Consider the following 19312-nt stretch of genomic DNA (forward strand, 5'->3'; position numbering starts at 1 on the left):
CAAATATTGGGGGGGCAAAAGGATATTCCTGCCCCCCCCTGTATTTTCCTTGGGGGGGCGGCTGCCCCCGCTGCCCCCCTGGTTCCTACGCCACTGATAAGAACTGACAAAAATATTCATTTTTATGCCGTACAAAAATGCACAAAATGTGTCACTTTTGCCGACTGCATAATTAACTGACAAAAACAAAAACAAAAAAAAAAAGCTTGAAGTATATATATATTCAATTCCTTTAAAATTTCATTTCCCTGTTCACAACACAATTAACATATCGATCCATGCTTCATTAGTCAAGATAAAACAATGAAATATTCAAGATAAAGGTGCAAGATGTTTTATTGCACTCTTGAAATCTGTTTAATATGCTCTTGATTTTTTTTTTTTTTGGTTGTCTTTCTTTTGTCGTAATTTGAGCAGTCGTACTGTAACCATATAGTGGAGCCACTCGATCTTGTCATGGACGTGTATATATAGGTGGATTGCTGTCTGTCTGCCACGACTGAGACTTATATCCTCTTGCGAAGTTCTCCGCTGTTAACTGGAAAAAATCGTGAGTCCAGATATATTTGTTCGTGATCTTTTGTATGTGCGAGGATTTCAAACATTGTAGATATTTGTACCCTGGCTTATTTGACTCGGGCATATTTTGGAAACTGATGGTTTCTCTTCTCTCTGAATGAAATATTCAGAACAGAGCGACTGTGAACTTTGTTAATCTTCAGAGGAAGTGTGCATTGTTCAGCTGACAAGTACTGTACAGAAACATAAGTACACGATATCTTTCTCGCACCGAGGTCCATTTAGAGGTTTTTGAAAACGGCTGATAGCAGACCGTGAAGCTGACTTTTCACAACTCTTCAACAACTTTTCAACACGAAAGCTTCCATCGTCTTCGTCCCCCTTTCCCCGATGGTCGAGCTTCCTGTTCTTTTAGCTCGCTTTTGATGGTCTATATTCGCGAGTTCGTTCGTGAAAGAGACAGAACACTGATACTGACGGAACTATACATAGATGGTTTTCGGTATGAAGCCTGTAGATCATGTAGAAAGTCTCTTGGACACGTTTGATCTTCCCTTTAATCTGTTTTGGACTATATATTTTCTTTTTAGTCAATGGAAGTTTTATAATTTCTTTTATAGGTACTGAGTAATCTCCACTGATAAGGCGTCTCATAAGAATTCCGAGATGAAGTTTACCACATCATTAGACGATGCGAGTTCTTGTTTTGACAAGAGCAAACGAACCAAACTTTACGGTCTGCGCTCAATCGCACGTACGTGGTCTGACCACGGAAGTGTAATATGTTCGTAATCTGACAATGAGTATGAGACAGACATGAAAGATGAAATAATGACAAAAAGGCATGATGCGAAAAAAAGTATAACGGCACCATCATCTGCACTGATGATATGTGTTCTATGAATGGCTTGTACAGCTAACTATCCTCATTAGTTGGCGTTCATCACACCACGAAATTGTATCTACGTCCATGTTCACACACTACTCATAAATGTCGAAAGGTTTTACTAACGTCAGTTTAGTACTTTTAGCCAAGCGTAAAGAATTGTGTTACGATCCACGTCTGCAGTTTTTTTTTCCTCACAGTAAATGCTGTACGACGTAACAAGAGAGGTCAAAGTAAGTGCCAGAAGCCGGAAGTAACGAAAGTTCTGCAACTAAACATGAGATCTTATTTCGTGTCCGTATAAGGACACGGAACGTCTCCATGAGGCGGATGAAAATGATCGCAAAATAAAGTTTTAAAGTCCTTAATTTCTCACTTAGTTTTCTTTAATATTATTCAAGAGTAAGATTCAAAAAGAATGACCAAAGCAGAATATATCCAACGATGTTTATACGTCCGATAGCAGGTCCGACTTCCGGTTTCAGTATTTTCTCGTTGGTGAATCACATGTATTTGCACAAGGTACTGTGTTATTAAGCCTGTTTAAAGTTTTTCCCCAGTTTTAGAAAGCTCAGTGTCAGTCTTTTTATCTGCTGATCGTAAACAAATCCTGAGGGAATTACTGAGCATCGGATAAGCTTAAACTTTCTGAATGTACTAAAGAGCGCAATACCGGCCCCGCAGAGCATTAGTACGACATACCCGCAGATGATAGATGATACTAGAACAACTACGTTTCTCACTGCATCTTGTAGAAGAAGGACCTTTATAAAGGCAGTGACTTTTGTTTAACTTCATCTGCAAATTATCGTGATTCAAGGGGAGCGCTTTGCTCCTATCACCCCCACCTCCGCCTTCCCTACACCTATGGTAAATGTTTACATTCAGGGATGACAGTTTTGACGCTCTAATTTCGATGAAATTTAAAGAACCTAATTTTTAGCATTCATTTGCGTTTTTTGTTTTGTGAATTTATTTCAAATGACTGCTGCAGCAATGGCAGAACCAGAAAGTTTGAAGGAGGAGGGTAACAAATATTTTAGGAGTGGACAGTATGAAGATGCTTTGCGCTGCTACACACAGGCATTAGAGCTAGGCTCTCTGAATGACTCAGAGAAAGCCATCATCTTCAAGAATCGGTCTGCATGCAGGCTGAAGCTAAATGATCATGAAGCAGCAGTCTCTGATGCCTCAGCATGTAAGTTTTTTAATGTAACTTTTTTGATTGTAAGTAGTTTTGCACTTCTTCACCATGTATGAGCAAATTATTACCTTAGATTGGGCAATTAAAGGAAACTTACTTTTCCTCTTTGCTTCAAATGTTTACAAAGATCAGAGTAGACTGAAAAAAAAACCAACAGAATTTTATTTTTAACATATTAGAATTATTGTTGTTGTTTTGGATCATTGATAATTTAAGTTTTTGATGGTATAATTGTCTTCTTACAAAATATCCTTTTGTTTCATTCTGTTGAAACTGTTCAATAATTGTGTGTTTTGTTGTGTTTTAGGCTTGGAGCTTGCACCTAATGACCCAAAGGCTTTATTCAGACGTTGTCAGGCTTTAGATGCTCTAGGACGGGTGGAGGAAGCCTACAGAGATGCTGTGACTCTTCTGAAAATAGACCCTAAAAATAATGCTGTGCAGACCATATTCAACAGACTCAATCCTCTTGTGCAGGAAAGGGTAAGATCCTGAAGTTATGATTTTCATGTAATACATAACACTTCTTCTTTTGAAAATCAAGATATAATTCTAGAAAATTAATGCTTGCGGGAATTTTTGCTATTTCAGAGCCAGGTTTTTGACTTTTCATGTATAGTTACATGCAAGTTTCCTTTTAGGCTTTATGTTGTCATCTGCTTGCCATGATATATCAAAAGCAAGAGTAATGCACTGAATGCCTAAACAGTTTTGTTTGATCTTGAAAGTTATTGTTTTGAAATAAATTAGCTCTGTTATGGTTGGAGGGTTGAAGGGTTTTTTTCTGTGACAGTTGCAGAAACAAAACAGTCTGACAAACAAAGTGTCCCAGATGGTCAGTCTGGCATTTGATTTATCAGTCAGCAAGGACAAAAGATTACAGGTAAGATAATAAAATCATTTGTCAAAGAGCTGTCTCGCTTGATATTTCTACATATTCTATCACCAACATGGAGAAATAATTTTTTTTTTATATTTGACAGTGCTTTGTCTTTGTCTCTAAATATATCTGTGGAATGTACCGGGACTTTATTCATTTCTGTAAAAAAAAATTGACGATTGAGTTTTGTTTTTAGCAAAAAAAATAATGTTTGCCATTTATAAAATCTGTAATTAGGCTTTAAACAACTTAATTGTCCTGGCAAGAGAGGATGCTGGAGCAGAGCTTATTTGCCATAAAGGATGCATAAATCAACTTGCAGCACTAGTGAGAGAAAAAGATGCAGATTTCATCATTGCTGCAACTCGAATTCTTGCAAGCTTGGCTAAAACCAGCAAGCAGAGGGTGAGTTGGAAATAGAGAAATATTTTAGGTGAGATTGTTCATTTGTATTTTGATGTGATACAGAGAGAAAGATATTGTTCTTTTGTATTTTGATGTAATACGAATGGAAGGAGAGAACAAGAGACTTGTAACATTTTAAGGGACTGTGTTACTTGAAAGTTGCTTGTAAACTGGGGAAAAAGTTGGAGGTCTGATTTGGTCTCAGGGAGGAGTCTATGTTAAACTACTGAAGCACTTGCTTTGGCAGTTGATTGTAGTTTATGTACATCACTACTTGTTTACTTAGTAGCAATTGGTATTATGCACTAAATACCCTGGGTTCCATGTCTTAAATGAAGAAAGTTATTTGCATGTCAAGATGACATAGTTTTTCTCTTAAGGACTCCTCAAAATGACCTGGCATCCAAAATTCTTTTAATACTATATATCTTTTTATAATTCAATTAGTGAGACAATAGTTTTACCAGTACATATGGTCAGTATGTACAGTAAATATGACTTCAAGAGAGAAGAAAATGTAGTACATTTCTTAGTCATCAAGTCATATGCACCTGATGTTTAAAGAACTAATCAGGTGCATACCAGTCCTTTAAAAGAGTTTCATGTCATTATGTCCTTGTTTTTGGGATGTTAATTTTATTCTTCTGAAGTAGTTTTTTGAGCCATAGTCAATTTGTTGATGCCATCTTTGGCACAGGCTGCGACTGTTGTGAATACTCTGGACTTGAACCTTCTGTTATTGGTGCTGGGTCAAGCATCAGCAGAAGTAGGACGAAGCATAACTCACCTTCTGCAAACAATACTTAATGTATATGTTGGTCTTGAGGAATATCAGGCAGCTCTCAAGCACTATGAGCAGGAAAGGAAAAAAGGTGAACGCTTGAGATACCCACAGCTGTCATTGAGTAAGTATGGTGCTCTTTTTTTTCCCATTAAAAGAGTTTAAAACATATAGCAGTTAATATATATGATTCATGACATCTATTGCTTCCTTTCTTAACTTGTTTTGGTTGAACTTTGGACATCAGTCAATGAGGTAAATCAAAGACCCCTTAATGAGTCTTTGAGTGGCCCAAACAGGAGCATTCAGAGAAGGGTGTCAAAAAACCAGTGCTTGTTAGAGTGAGATGTTTATTGACAAGCTGAGAGCTTTTTAAAGGCATTGTTCTGTTGAATGATAATGCCCATGTGTATACTGTTGCCCATACTGTTGAAACCCTCCAAACTCAAATTTTTGAGATATTGGCTCACATTCCATATAGTTCACATATTGATCATTCAGACTTCCCCTGTCTGGTCCACTTAAGGAGACATTAAGGAGTTATCAATGCACCTTGACTTTTCATTAATGAGGAAATGCATGAATTACCAGCTGCTCAGCCAAAAAACATTTTAAGGGCATAATAAAGCTTGTGCAATAATAGAAGAAGTGCATTGAAAAGTAAGGTGTCAAAGTTAAAACAAAAGATGTTGAAATTTCTATTTTTATCAAAGTTTATAGCTGTGTTGCAGATGATTATTAACTGACCCTCAAAGCTAAACAAAAAGATAAGAAAAAAAAATGAATGCAGTTTTACCAGATAAGATGCAGGCATAAAAAGTAACCTATATTTATTATACCTTTTAAATCTCTTGCTCTACACAGATGAAGAACAACAACGCTATGTAGATCAATTGATGAATCATTTGGTGCGGATGATTGACAGTGGCAAGGTCACTGCTGAAGGTCGTGACTTTGCCATGGAGCTTCTAATGAAGAATATAACTATGAAGAAAGGGGTAGGATGGACATTAAAGTTTCTTGACACAACTGGTGAGTTTAATTTTGTTTGAAATGTCACTTTGTAAAAAGTAGATGACATTGTGAAGTTATGTCATGAAATAAAAAGTGTATTAAAATTATGGAAGGATAATAGAATTTCTAATTAAAACAATATCTTTCAATTGTTTTTCACTCTTAGTCATGCTTCTGACATCAAGATTGTCATGCCCAGTCCATTTTTTATATATATTTTCTAAAGATTTGAGAAAATACCAGGAATCCATTTAGACTAGTGTATACATTAGTGAAGTATAGATCATGTCTGTTTTATTTTTTTGACAGGGACAGTTCCACAAAAGCATAAAGATTGAATTTTTTTTTTTTTCTACATTGCATCTTTCTATGACCAATCTTCTCTTAACTATACTATATAAAACTTCATGTAAATTTTGCAAAGTATCAAGAGTTTGTTTTGTTTTGTTTTAATTAGGAATTGAAGGTCTGCTGACGGTAGCAGGAACTCAGAAGCAGTTCAAATCACTGGCAGTGACAGACCATTCTCGCATGCATGCTTCAGTTATTCTGTCTACAGTCTATGAAGATCTTATTGCTGATAAACATCGTGAAAAGTTCAAAGAGAAATGTACAAACTTTCTGAAGTAGGTCAAACAGGAGATAGCTTTCAGATATATGATATTGTTATGCTTCTAGTTCTTTACACAGTTGATGATTGGAAAACACTTTGTTTTTTATACATGATACTTTTGCCACTTTCTATTTGCGTTTCTACCCCTCTACTCATTTTTTCAAAAATCCAGTTATTTGACGAATGAAGAATTTGAAAAGTTGTGGTGTTTTACTCTTGTTTTTGATGTTGCACCTTAAAATTTACTGACAGAGAACTTTTTGGAGATGAGATCATCGAGTCCAAAATTGAAGCTATTGAGGTCATCTCAAGTCTTCTGCAGGTAAAAATGTTACTCTTCATGAAATTTATGTAGTAGTCTGTACAAGAAAAGCAATTAAAAAATTTTGTTTTTTATTGTCTCATGAGTAAATTACATTTCATGATTTTGAAGTGTGTGTTTACTGATTTGCTGCAGGGCCCATATGAGGTTGGCAATATGCTGCTTGGAATTGAAGGTGTTGTTCAGATAATGTTCACATTGGCAAACAGTGACAACATTCACTACCAGGTTTGTTTAAGTTCTGTTAATAATTTACATATGGTGTAAAAGCTATGGACATAGGAGTGTAGCCCATAGCCCGGTGGTGATTTGCCTCTAGAGCACATATCAGCAAGGGAATATCAGAGCATCACAAAAAGTTACACTGTGGTGTATATGAGGACAAAGCAGAGACAAGACAGCAGATCTAGTCTAGGTCTGATTGGTGACATAAAGAGGGGTAAAAAGTCTTGGCATTATGATGCTGATCACAACTTGATACTCAAAGACTGCTGTGGAGGAGCTCTGGCATTTGTTCTAAGCTCATCCAAGAAAAGACAGTTCCTTTGCCTGCCTTTGGTTGAGTTTATGGAGGAGGGGGGAGAGTTTGCTTACACCATACTTACCACCACTTGGCTCTACAGACTTTTAAAAAAGTGTTATTTTTATATTTTAAACATTATTGTCTGTCATGTCTGCAGAGAGCAAAACTGTTGTTTTCAAGCTTATGATTGAGAGTGTTTGGCATGTTCTCACTTGCAGAGAGTAGCTGTGGAAGCCATTGTGAATTCTGCCTCCAAGAAAAACCAATGTTCAGGAGTGCTCAAAGATGCAGTTCCTATTCTGAAGAAGCTTTATCAGTCTGCTGATGAGAGTATTAAAGTACGAGCCCTTGTGGTGAGTGTTATTCATAACTGCCTTGTTGCCTTTGACATGATAACATGACCTGATACATTTATTAATTTTTAAGGAATAGCTGATACGTATCTTTGACGAGAGTGACGGATATGCATGCTACATCACTGTATGTCTTATGTGTGGCATCAAACATCTGCAAATTTATGATGTTACCTGACCTGTAACATATATTTGATCTTTCAGATATTCTATCTTCATCATCCTGTAGAGATATTAAGGTTACATGTCTTTGCTTCTATGGTGCTCAAGCAAAGATGGAGAACCTTTCTTTCCTTTTTGTTTTAAGAGAACACTTTTGTTTATGGTGTATTGGCCTTGCTTTTGCCCTATTAACGGTTTTAGAGCAGTTGCTCACCTGACCTGTGGAGTGTTCTGCATGCATGACATGTGCATACTCATGGTCAGAATGACAACTTTTTGAATGTTTAAGAGCTAGCGTAACCCTTTATCTGTTCTGGTCATGTCATCTGGTAAGTCTCGAAAAAAGAGAATTTACTAAGTTTTATTTTTTTTAACATTCATCATCTTTGCTGTACAGGGTTTGTGTAAGCTGGGCAGCTATTCAGGAGGGGATGTAAGTGAACAGCCATTCGCAGATGGATCCACTCTTAAACTTGCACGTATCTGCCGCAAGTGAGTGAGAGTGTTTGTGATATCCGTAGTAGTTCAGTAATGACAGGGTTTAAGGGCTTAATTTGGATCCCTAAATCCCCCCCCCCTTTCTCCTCAGGAGATCTCAGATGCTATGAGAGAAAGAATTGTCCTTCTGTCTATAATGGGAAGTTCTCCACCTTTTTCTCTTTAGTCCATCATAAATTCAGACTCTCAGAGTCTGTGCTTTGATGCACTAGGAAAATACACGTGGGATCCTTAATCCATACTTGCTGCTAGACTTACAATTCATGCAAACCTTATGTGTCCCAAATTTTTGAAAAAATACTGATAGTTTTGAGTTTTGGACATATTTAGAAGTTTTTAAAAATAAATATATGACAGGTTTCTAGTCAACACAAGCAAAGATTGTGACCTTCGACGCTGGGCAACTGAAGGTCTTGCTTATCTAACCTTGGATGCAGATGTGAAGGAAGAGTTAGTAGACGATGCTGCAGCACTAAATTCCATCTTTGACCTGGCTAAAGTAGGTACCTTTTGGAACTTTTTCCAGATTTTATTCTTGGTGTGCTTGCCATTTTCAGGCAACCCATTTCACTTGTATAAGTTACCAGATTGCCAACGACAGAAGTATGTAGACTTTTGAGTTCTCTTTCAAAATTTGGATGCCATTATATTTGGTTGAGAGTTAGTATTTTTATTCAAGGATGTCTAAGACATAGGGGATGAAAATAAGAATGGTGAAGCTGTGAAGATCTTGTTGACCTGTTAATCAATCGTTATAACATGAATCTCCCTATTTTGTTTAGTTAGAAATCATACACTTGATAAGTATATATGGCTCTCATAAATATTACATTTTTCTTGGTGATGTAAGAATTTGATATGGTGTCATGTTTTTCTTGTCAGAATCCTGATTACAAAATGACTTATGCCTGCATAACCACATTAGTTAACCTGACAAACAGCTATGACAAGCAGGAAATCATACCTGAAATGGCAGAATTGGCCAGGTTTGCTAAGCAGCATGTTCCCGAAGAACATCCTAAGGTTTGATTTTTCATAACATCTTTCTTGCTTTAGTAGCTATTTATGTGAAGATTGCATTTGCAGATGTCTTCTTTTTATGTATTTATACTTAGTTAAGTGATCTATCCATCACATTATCTTTTTTTTTAAGTTTTCTTGTGTTTTTTGGCACTTTTTTCCCTGCAAGATTGTTTACTTGCATTATTTGTTCTGTTCAGGACAAGCATGAGTTCGTGGTGCAGCGAATACATAAACTGGCCCAGGCTGGTGTGACTAACGCCTTGGTGTGTCTGTCTGGCACAGAGTCATGCAACAGCCGAGAGCTGATATGCCGTGTATTCCTTGCTCTTGCCACTGAACAGTCATTGCGTGGTTTGATGGTACAGCAAGGTGCTGTCAAGGTGCTGCTGTTGTCTCCATATATTTTATTTACTCTGAAGCAAAATAAATCTCAAATATAATGGAATACCACATAAAAGATAAGTTTTCAAGAAGCATGGGATATGGTCTGGATATATGTTGATTTAAAAAAAAATGTCTTTAGAAGCCATTGCATATGCACATTTATACATACAAGTTAAATTTGAAGCACAAGATATAAAGCACTTGCTTGCATAAACAAATCTGTGCCTGCAAACAAAAATAGTGATAGATATGTGTATGTCAAGTAAGAATGCCATGTAAACAGCTGCGACATGCAGAAATTGAGAAAGAAAACACAAGGAACAGTATGGTATTCTTTATAATATGGGACTGGGTTCTTAAAGTATTAATTCAGCTAGAATACTGCTGCAGCTGAGGTCTTGTCCAAATCTTTGCATATTCATTCTCATCATCCTTTGCTTTATAATTTTTTTTTTTTTAATCGCTTTTGTTTCCAGGTGTTGTTACAACTTCTCGAAAATAATACAGACACTGGTGCAGTACTAGCTGCTCACAGTCTGGCTAAGATTGCTGTGACCATGGACCCGAACACTGCATTCCCCGGACAACGGGTCGGTTAAATGATTACTTCGAAATTCATTGTAATAAAACCTTTTCTTTCTAGTCTGACAATATAAAAATGAATCGCAACACAGTTGTCTTCTTTAGTGTTGCTTTTTCAGTCTTAAAAGCCTCAAACAACCAAGAGACCATGGGGATCAGCTTTATTGTGGCCAAAATAATAATTAAAGCCAAACAACAGAAAAGATGGCTCCAATAGCATTTTAACTACAGCAGCCAAGACCCACTCTGCTGGCTAGAGAGAACTGGTGACTGTCATCAGAACAGGTCACTCCAGATTTGTAGATCATTTATTCATCAGATTCTGCATTGGAGAGTCCCCAGTATGGCCCCAATGACATGGCCTGGTGACACAAAAAAGATCTTGGTATCTCTGCAGTATCTACAGCACACAACAGACTTTTTCAGGGCCTCTAGAGTTATTGTCTAAGCATTTAAAGAAGAAATTCATTGTTATGCAACATTTTCTTTCTAGTCTGACCATACCCTACTCTACCTTTCTAGGAAAAAACCACCATTTAACTAAGTTGTGTTTATCTGCAATCACATGCATGGGCATTTGTATTCTTTTTCCATTAGTTTGTATGGCTTTCAGGTAATAGATTGTTATTCAATTTAGGATACACAATAGTCTTTGCCTTTTTCAGGTTTATGAAGTTGTGCGACCTCTTATATCACTACTGCACCATGATCGATCGGGTCTACAAAACTTTGAGGCTTTGCTGGCACTGACTAACCTTTCGTCTGTTAGTGAAAACATAAGGTATATATTTAAAGGAGACCAGCGAGTTGGGGCTCATGCTTTAGTAATTCTGGTTGCTTCATACAGATGTGTTTTTACAATTAGCTTGAACGTTTATTTTTAGGAGCATTATAGTTTCCGTTGTATGCCGATGTAACAGCAATAACTTTATTAAAGCCAGCTAAGTGTATTGGAATTTTGACTTGACAGTTTGAGCACATTTCCTGCTTTTGTGGATTTTCTGTGATCATCATATCAAATTTACCAAATCAGGTTGTTTACTCAACAGTATGTCTAGCAAATAAAGCCCTTAACTGACTGGAATTGCAGTTTGAAATCTAGTTAAAAAAATATTTTAAAAAAAGTCCTCCGGTAGGTGCATGTCTTAGAGACTGTCTTAAAGTTTATTCAGTTGATTCAGATAAGAGTAGAGGTTGGTGGAAAGATTTGTTCTGTGGCTTTGAAAGAAACCTGTGAGGAACTATTTCTAAAAAGGCTGTTCCATTATGTCTGGTTTTGCTTGGATTTTAATGCTTAATATTGAAGATTGTCTTGGGGCTGGAAGTTCCCTTTTCCTTATAGAGCTGGAAATGTTTCTTTGTCTGATGTGTTCATTTTGAATGTTTAGTTTATCTTGCATTAATTTAAAAGAAAAAGGCCGATTTCCTTTTATTACTGTGCAGAAATTGCATTTTAGAGAACAATGGCCTTCAGTCAATTGAACAGCTAATGTTTGAGGAACATGAGATGATCCGGCGTGCTGCCACAGAATGCATGTCTAATATGGTGATGAGTCCGAAGGTTGGTCATGCAAATATTTTTGAAAAAGAAAATCACCAGTTTTGTGATAATATGGATAACTGACATTAATACAACTGAATACAACAGCCATGTGCAGAGACATTCTTTTAAAATTAATAGTTTATAAAATTAGCATATGCTAGTTTAAGACCAACCTTTGCCCCAGGTTCCATTTCTACACAACTTGTGACAAGCTTTAGCTATGACTTAGAGAGCCTGCTACAGCTATTGTGGCAACAGCTATGTAGTACTAATTAGACTTTACCAAGTTAAAGCTAGGTATTCTGAAAAACAGAGACCTGAGATCTTGTGCTAGACAGCAGACAAGAGTGATGACAAGGAAATGATGACTAGGCATTTGTATCATTTATGAAACTTGAAAAAGTCAGCACATGTGGTAACATGGCTATAGCATAGCTTAAATTAAAATCAAGACAACAGATTTTAGTGATCCGTATGTGGGCTTTTTGATGGTCATAAAATCTTAGCCTTAATTCCTGTAGGTGCAAGAACTGTTTGAGAGGGACAATGACCGTGTGAAGGTCCTTGTGCTTTTTGCTGGTGAAGAGGATCTTGAACTGATGCAAGCAGCAGCAGGTGCATTGGCTAACATGTCCACAAATCACAAACTTTGCCATAAAATAACACAGGTAAGATTGATAGCATTTTGCTAGAAATCAAAGGGTGTAAAAATAAACCCAAACTATCTTGTGCGCTCATCTTTAGACGAATAGCTTTACCAAACAGTCTTACCAGAGTTTGCATTTGTACTATGCCTCAACAGGTAAAACCATGGCTGCAGATTCTACAAGCATTGCTAGTAAGTGACAAAGTTGAGATCCAGCACCGTGCCTCGTATGTGACATTGAATCTCATGGCTGCAGACAAGGATATAGCTACACGCTTAATAGAGTCACGCGTAAGTCTGAGTATTATGTTCACGAGGTCTTGCAGCTTTCTTTTCTTTCTGACAAGTGAATAATCTTATTGTCATTGAATATTATTTGTGGGATATATTTGCTTTTAAAATGATGTTCATGCATTAACTCAATCTTCATACATTGAAATATCGATGTCAGTAGGGCCTGAACAGTTGTTTCTGACCAACAGATGGATGTGCAGCTATTTAAAAAAATTTAAGATATACTATTCTATTAAATTAACTGCTGTATTCAAAATCACACAATAAATTAATCTGTGCTTGAAATAGTTTCTATGACGTTACAATGAAGTTAAAATTTTATTATGATTTGTCGTGTCAGGTCCTGGAAATTCTTATGGCGTTGACACGGTTAGATGGTGAAGAAAGAGCAGGTGTGCGGGAATATGCACAGGCTGCGCTGGACAAAGCTGTAGAACTAGAGCTGATTAGACCCTATGATGCAAATGCCGATGCTGGAATTATTTTTAAACGTGCCCCAGATGTTAAACAGATGGAGGACATTGTAGAAGCAGCCGAAGGTGAACAGAAAGAAAGTGACAGTGAAGATGAGAAAGCAAAGGCACAAACAAATACAGACAATCAAAAAGCACATGAGAAGATAACAGATTCCTGTCCAAAAGACAAGGATTTTAAGCAAAGGGATGTCACCAATGAGACAGGATTGCTTTCAAATGTTGGAGAGGAGTTGGTAGAAGGTGAGAAGATAAGTAAATGTGATGGTGTACTATTATCAGAGCAAGAAGAGGTCAAACGTGACACATCAGAACAGGAAGAGAGAAAATGTGACACAAAAGAAGAGATCTCATGAAAGACTGACATTTCAGATCTTGTGCAGGAGTTTCCAAAAAAACACCTCAGTGTGTCTGTGTAGGTGTGCGAGTATGTACATGCATGTTTTATATGCATTTGTTTAAAAAAAAAAATGTTTGCCTTGATATATGTCTGCCATTTTCTGTTGTAATGCAGCCTTATGCCCCAGTACAAACTACACATGCATGAAAATCACTCCTGTTCCACAGTTGTGATACATTTTGAAAGAGTTACTTTTTAATTTATATTTTAAAAAATGTTTTGAGAATTTGTGTGATCTTTTTGTGTGTGATAATAAGAATCATATGTGATAGTATAATTTCTCCCCACAGAAAAGTTTACCTATTTCCTTCATTGTGATTTTGGTTTATAGAAAAAATGCATGCTGGTATTTGTTTTATATAGCCTCATTACATTTGAGATGTAAAGCCATATGTGTTCAAAATTTTACTGTGCATTCTTGTTTTTAAAAAAGGAGGTGTTATGTCAAGATGTGTGTGTGCCATATTCTTTTGGTGTGTTTTAATTAGCATCTTTTGACAGACATGTTTGATGTGACTAAAATGTTTGGTATGACAAACTGTTTTGAAAGATGTAGTGCAGTGCAGTGGTCAGTTTACCTCTTGTCTTTGCAGAACCATATCTAATGCTGTGACAATACCTTGTTAAATGGCCATAGCTTTACCACCTGTGGTGTGGTTTGGTGAGCATAACTGCCTTGGAGATGTTTGACCTGACAAAAACCAGCACACAGTACCTTTTCCACAATTCTCGTTTGTGCTCAGAAATGATTTATCATTCAGGCTTCACAGAAATGTTGGCCAAGCCATGTTGCAACCATAGCAAACTTGTGCTTGTTTCAGTTCATCTGACTAATAGAAGCCAAAACATGTCTAAGATGCAAGGCTCTAGGAATATTGTAAATCATCAATATTGGGAATGTTCACCTTTTTATTAGTTCTTGATGCTGAAAAATTTCTGGAAACAGCATAACTTAGACAGCAGAGATTAACATTTCAACCATTTATTAGGGAGTCCAAGTCAGGAGATGTCTTCCTCTCTTATACTTCTCACAGACCCCCAACCTTTCCCAAAAGCCCACCATTTGTGCAAAAGGCAGTTTTTTTAAAAATCTTTGTTACCAAAGAAATCCTGAATGTTCTCTTCTGAAGGAATTTCGTGTTCTCATTAGAGAATCCATCCTTTTATTAATAAACATGCATGTCATGTTTTAAATTAAATGCTGATTGTGAAGTAAGTTAAATTAAATGCTGAGTGTGATGTAAGAAGTGATTGAGAATTCAATGGCAATTCAACTTGCAATGTTTTATAAAGGATGTTTGCAATATGCATAATGCAAGGAGAGTCGATGAAAGTCATGACTTGAATATTCAGTTTTAATATCAAAGTTAGATGCCTTTCTTTTTTTTTCTTAGCTTTGGAGGAAAACAAAACCAACTTTGGTTGGTAAAACAGCATATTATTTTGAGAAAATTGTGATCATAACAAGAAAACAAAAAACCATGTATACCCATATCCGTGAGATACAAGCTTTTGAACACTGCTGTTCCCTTATAGGTTTTTGAAAAAAACCAATACATTTCCTCTGTCACATCTCATTAACACAGGTTCTCACATTGGCACTGGCCAGAATTTATATAAATTAAAAAAAGTGATATCCATTGCAACAAACCCATGACTACACTATGTTCTTATAATCTGCTAGCAACTTAATTTTATGCTTGACCTTGGGCATAAGTAGGCATGCAAAAAAGGAAACATCTGCTATCTGCTTTACAAAAAGTAAACAATAGGGACCTATACTTTTGTAAGCTAACATTACTGATCTTGACGTGTAAGACATGGATGGTATCAGTGTACTCTGCCATCCAGTAACTAGTAATCATATTTACTCATAAATTATGTCACTTTTTGGAATATATTTTGGTACTCCAGTCATGTTGCGATGGTTTTTCATGGCATGAGCATACCAATCCAGCTGAGAGATCATGTGATCAAGCCCTGTCACCATGTGCTCATTTAATGGCTTTCCATTCTCATCCAAGGCATTGTGTATTTCTGGGATGGCAAAAACATTGGAGACACTGAGAGTTCCTATTTCACCTAGGAAACATCGTAACTGCATGGCAGCTCGCACCCCTCCAAAGATTCCTAAAAACACACAAACAGACCCATCAAGTAGCCCATGACCAGATTTATTTGCGTTGTATAGAGATCAAAAATGATGAAATATCGATCATGCTTACCCACTGAATAACTGATGATGCCAGAAGGCTTGTAAGAGAATGATTTGGGTCCGAAGTGATTCAGCATGTTGCTAAGTGCTGGCGGCATGCCTGTGTTGTATTCTGCTGTTATAACAATGAAAGCATCTGCGGCTTGAATTTTTGCTTTGCAGTCAAGAAGAACTTTTGGGGCTTGTGATGGGTCTTCATAAAAGTGCAAGGCCTTCTTCAGCATGGGTAGATTTAGGTCTTCTGCATCTGCAAATCATGCTCAGTTGATTTTATAGGAGCAGATAAGTTAAATACCATGCCTTCATAAATCACCCAAATTGAAATGGATCTGCTGTATTCTGCATTTGTACACTGGGTGTATTCTCTAAGGTCAGCTTTCAAGCTATTCAAAATCTTATAGTCAAGTGTCCCTCACATTTTTATATTTTTAGTTACATGTTTTAAAAAAATCCTGAGACCTAAGAAAATTTTTTAACCTTTCTAGTGCATTTCAAATAAAAGTGTTTCTTTTTTTTTTAAAATCTGCTTCTATACTTGTTATTTTTATTACAACATAGGATGTTTGGCACAACAATTTGTGCATTGTCAGCTATCCTGGTGACTGCGTGCATGTGTCACTCCCACCAAGTGCTTACTATACATTTGCTTTTCATACAGTTAATGTGGATGCCGCTTAGTGCTACTAAAATCCAGCTAAAATGCATTACACATTTCTTAACAAGCTCAACTTGATAATACTGTATTTATTTTTATTTTTACTGGGTTTTTTTTTTTTTTTATTCCCATGTTTCAGTTATTGACTCAAAATACTTTGAATTTTTTTTAGTCATCTTTTTCTAATTACAAACAATTAAAAAGCCAACAGATGTTAAATAAAGTTTTGTGGGTTTTTTTTTTTTTTGAAGATATATCTTAACAGAAGCAGAAATGCTGATACTGATGTATATTATAGGTTTCAGCTACCATAATGAACCACACAGCATATTAAAGATATTCACATTTTCTTGCCTGTAATCAAAATTATGAAAAGGATCAAAACCAAGAATGACATAAAAATATACTAACATTTTATTTTATTTTTGCAATTTTTACTGTTTGCACACACTGGATATAGAAAAGCAAAACAAACAGCAGTTAATCACCTCTATAACACTATTGAACAGGAACTTTAATATTTCTATGAAAAAATGTTTTTGAGAAGAAGAAATTGGTGTTTTGCGCCGAACCAGCATCTAAAGGTATATCACGGCAAGGCAGTCAGCCCTGTAAACACACGCCACATGCAGAGAAAGAAAAGCGTGCCTGAGGCAAGAGCTGAACCCCGTACAACCAACCTTCACTGCATTGGAGACAGGTGCAAACCGTTGTGCCACCGAACACCCCTTTTGCATTATGGGAAAGGGTGTTTGGAGTAATGTTTACAGAAGACAGTTCCCCTTCTCCCATGCAATATCACCTAAGCAACTGTTTTTTTATATTTGAATGTTTTCGATTGATTTATTTTTTTATTTTTCAACAATAACTACAATCATCGATTTCGTTTGCTCTTTTCAGATAAGTATTGTTAAATGCACGGCGTGTACACATTTTAAGTGGAATTACACTTTACAATAATGCATTTATGTATCCCAGAAATGACTCTTGGAATTGTTGTCTGACACTGAAGTGTTGAACAGGTTCTGAGAATGCGCGTGCTGCTCTTTCACGTGCAAATCATCGTGAAGTCTAAACTATCGAACATTACTCGCCGCCATTTTTAACATCATTGAAAAGGGTTTGGAAGCCAGGATTGATTTCATCTTAAAGCCCCGAAAAATGTGCTTACCTAACAGCATCAAGTCATACTTCGTCTTGAGCTGATGTTGCACGAACTGTGCCACTCGAGGACCAAGTCTCCCTTCACGAGTGGTTCCCAGAAACATAAGGACATTGAGTTTAGAAGCCATGGTCGACTTAAAAGCTTCTTCACGTGAAAATTAGAATCCGGCGCTTTCACTGGTAAAGTACTGACATGAAAAAAGGCTTTATATAGTCCACGGAATCACTCATGGGATTGTTCCACATTATATGACCTGCCAGAGCAGCATTCCAGTGACAAGTTCCCCTGTACTTTGCAGTTTCGCTGTACAAATATATCAAACTTTTTTTTTACCATCTCCAGTGCATTCGGACTGAACCTTTAGCGAACTCAACTTCCAGTGCAGTCAGCCGCTGCTCTCTCTCTCTCTTTTTTGGAGCTGTTGGATCCAACGATATTCCGCGTGAGAAGGTCAGAGAGTGTAGATAAATATACCTATACCCTCTGGGAATTAGGTTATGCACCTCAGTCGAACGTTTCACGCCACACAGCCGAGAATCCTCCAGGATTTCACTATACTTACTTCATCATCATGAGCAGGTCCATCGTTCACATAATCCTTTGATCATTTCGGTTTTTTTTTTTATTTACAAAAAATATACAATTAGTTTTCGTTCGACAGTCTTCTTTGTAACTATTATAGGAACAGTAAGGATTCTTTATGCCATTAAGACATTTCGTGAGTTACTTTGGACATGTCTATCCCGTCAACCTCAACAAAGGAAAATTTTCATAATATTAATCTAGTTCAGTTCAAATATAGTACAACACACCCACACTCATATGCATATAGGTCGTTAAACCCTCGATCCTCTTCCCCGACACCCACCCCTCCCGCGCGCATCAGCGTGAGCAAAGCAAAGCCTGACCCTCTGAGAACTGCATAGAAGTACGTACGGTATTACAAAGACCGGGTAATAACTGAAGACTGTGAAGACGACAGTGGGTGAAGTTTGCTTATTATTGCTGCTCTCAGGTAAACATTAGACCAAGAAACCTATAGCTAAACGGAGAAAGGAAAGGAGAAAATTTGAACTTTGCAATAAAAGTAAAGAAACTCGCCTTCCCCGGCACTATCGTGCCCAAAGGTTAAATAGCTTCAACTCAATCGTTATCTCACCATCCGTTATGTCACCAAGACACCAACCCCTACTCTCGCCACATTTTGTGGCAGAACAATTTACCCAAACGTTACCTATGTGCTCATCGCTAATTAAGCTTCTTCGAGTCCACTAAGACAAAGACGTGTGGCCAGAGATCTTTCTCCTACCAAGCCTCATCAGCCTGGAGCAGATTACCTGTCAACCTTAGATCGTTACTCTGGTTCTCTTACAGCGGTGTAGGAAGATGCTCGGCTGTTTTTATCAAACTCTATACTGACAGCACGAACTTGTATTACACGACTGTGCTGACAGTGAACGACGTTTACATTCTTGTCCCCTCCGTTTCTTTTTTTGACAGGGCGGCTGCACTCCTTGGTTCATACACCACTGTCTTACCACCATTAAGTCCAAACTTAAGATGCATTTTTTTTCAGGACAGAGACTGCGACTATGGCCTGAGTATAAGCGTGCATACTGTGTCTGTATTTATCTTGTGTATGAGTTGGTGTGCTTGCTGTAGACGTGAGCGTGTCTGTTCCATGTGAATATGGGTGCATGGTGTTAGTGATTCTGTTTATGTGGATAGGTCTGTATATAATTTCTGTAAAGCGCTCTGAGCAACTCATTTGA

The 19312-nt window shown here is 37.1% G+C and overlaps 2 protein-coding genes across 6 annotated transcripts; one reads left to right on the plus strand and one right to left on the minus strand.

The window, feature by feature from the left end:
• The first annotated feature begins 351 nt into the window (after positions 1–351).
• LOC112561764 (protein unc-45 homolog B-like) lies at positions 352–13955 on the plus strand. Of its 4 annotated transcripts, none has more exons than XM_025234451.1 (21): positions 352–550; positions 2400–2603; positions 2917–3092; positions 3403–3492; positions 3727–3894; positions 4592–4799; positions 5540–5707; positions 6147–6315; positions 6555–6624; positions 6760–6852; positions 7366–7500; positions 8060–8154; positions 8518–8659; positions 9043–9183; positions 9381–9563; positions 10044–10157; positions 10815–10930; positions 11593–11710; positions 12214–12360; positions 12495–12629; positions 12973–13955. In XM_025234451.1, the coding sequence occupies exons 2-21, from the start codon at positions 2402–2404 to the stop codon at positions 13459–13461; spliced, it is 3159 nt and encodes a 1052-aa protein (XP_025090236.1). In that variant the 5' UTR covers positions 352–550; positions 2400–2401; the 3' UTR covers positions 13462–13955. The 4 variants fall into 4 exon arrangements, with proteins under 4 accessions (XP_025090236.1, XP_025090235.1, XP_025090238.1 ...); XM_025234450.1 differs by lacking the exon at positions 352–550 and adding an exon at positions 1762–1927; XM_025234453.1 differs by lacking the exon at positions 352–550 and adding an exon at positions 2122–2275.
• A 516-nt stretch (positions 13956–14471) lies between these two features.
• LOC112561765 (FMN-dependent NADPH-azoreductase-like) lies at positions 14472–18046 on the minus strand. Of its 2 annotated transcripts, none has more exons than XM_025234454.1 (3): positions 17547–18046; positions 15731–15967; positions 14472–15635 (listed from the first exon to the last, which is right to left on the minus strand). In XM_025234454.1, the coding sequence occupies exons 1-3, from the start codon at positions 17665–17667 to the stop codon at positions 15373–15375; spliced, it is 621 nt and encodes a 206-aa protein (XP_025090239.1). In that variant the 5' UTR covers positions 17668–18046; the 3' UTR covers positions 14472–15372. The 2 variants fall into 2 exon arrangements, with proteins under 2 accessions (XP_025090239.1, XP_025090240.1); XM_025234455.1 differs by lacking the exon at positions 17547–18046 and adding an exon at positions 17056–17528.
• Between the last annotated feature and the right edge of the window lie 1266 nt (positions 18047–19312).

This window comes from Pomacea canaliculata, linkage group LG4 (assembly GCF_003073045.1).
Source record: "Pomacea canaliculata isolate SZHN2017 linkage group LG4, ASM307304v1, whole genome shotgun sequence".
Taxonomy (NCBI): domain Eukaryota; kingdom Metazoa; phylum Mollusca; class Gastropoda; order Architaenioglossa; family Ampullariidae; genus Pomacea; species Pomacea canaliculata.

Excerpts from the sequence above, each read along its gene's own strand:
- LOC112561764 (XM_025234449.1), top strand. The coding sequence starts at position 2,387 with ATGACTGCTGCAGCAATGGCAGAACCAGAAAGTTTGAAGGAGGAGGGT. Across the intron at positions 5,708-6,146 it reads AAAGTTTCTTGACACAACTG|GAATTGAAGGTCTGCTGACG; the intron begins GTGAGTTTAATT and ends TGTTTTAATTAG. Across the intron at positions 12,630-12,972 it reads CACGCTTAATAGAGTCACGC|GTCCTGGAAATTCTTATGGC; the intron begins GTAAGTCTGAGT and ends TTGTCGTGTCAG.
- LOC112561765 (XM_025234454.1), bottom strand. The coding sequence starts at position 17,667 with ATGGCTTCTAAACTCAATGTCCTTATGTTTCTGGGAACCACTCGTGAA. Across the intron at positions 15,968-17,546 it reads GTATGACTTGATGCTGTTAG|ATGCAGAAGACCTAAATCTA; the intron begins GTAAGCACATTT and ends CATGATTTGCAG. Across the intron at positions 15,636-15,730 it reads CATCATCAGTTATTCAGTGG|GAATCTTTGGAGGGGTGCGA; the intron begins GTAAGCATGATC and ends GTGTGTTTTTAG.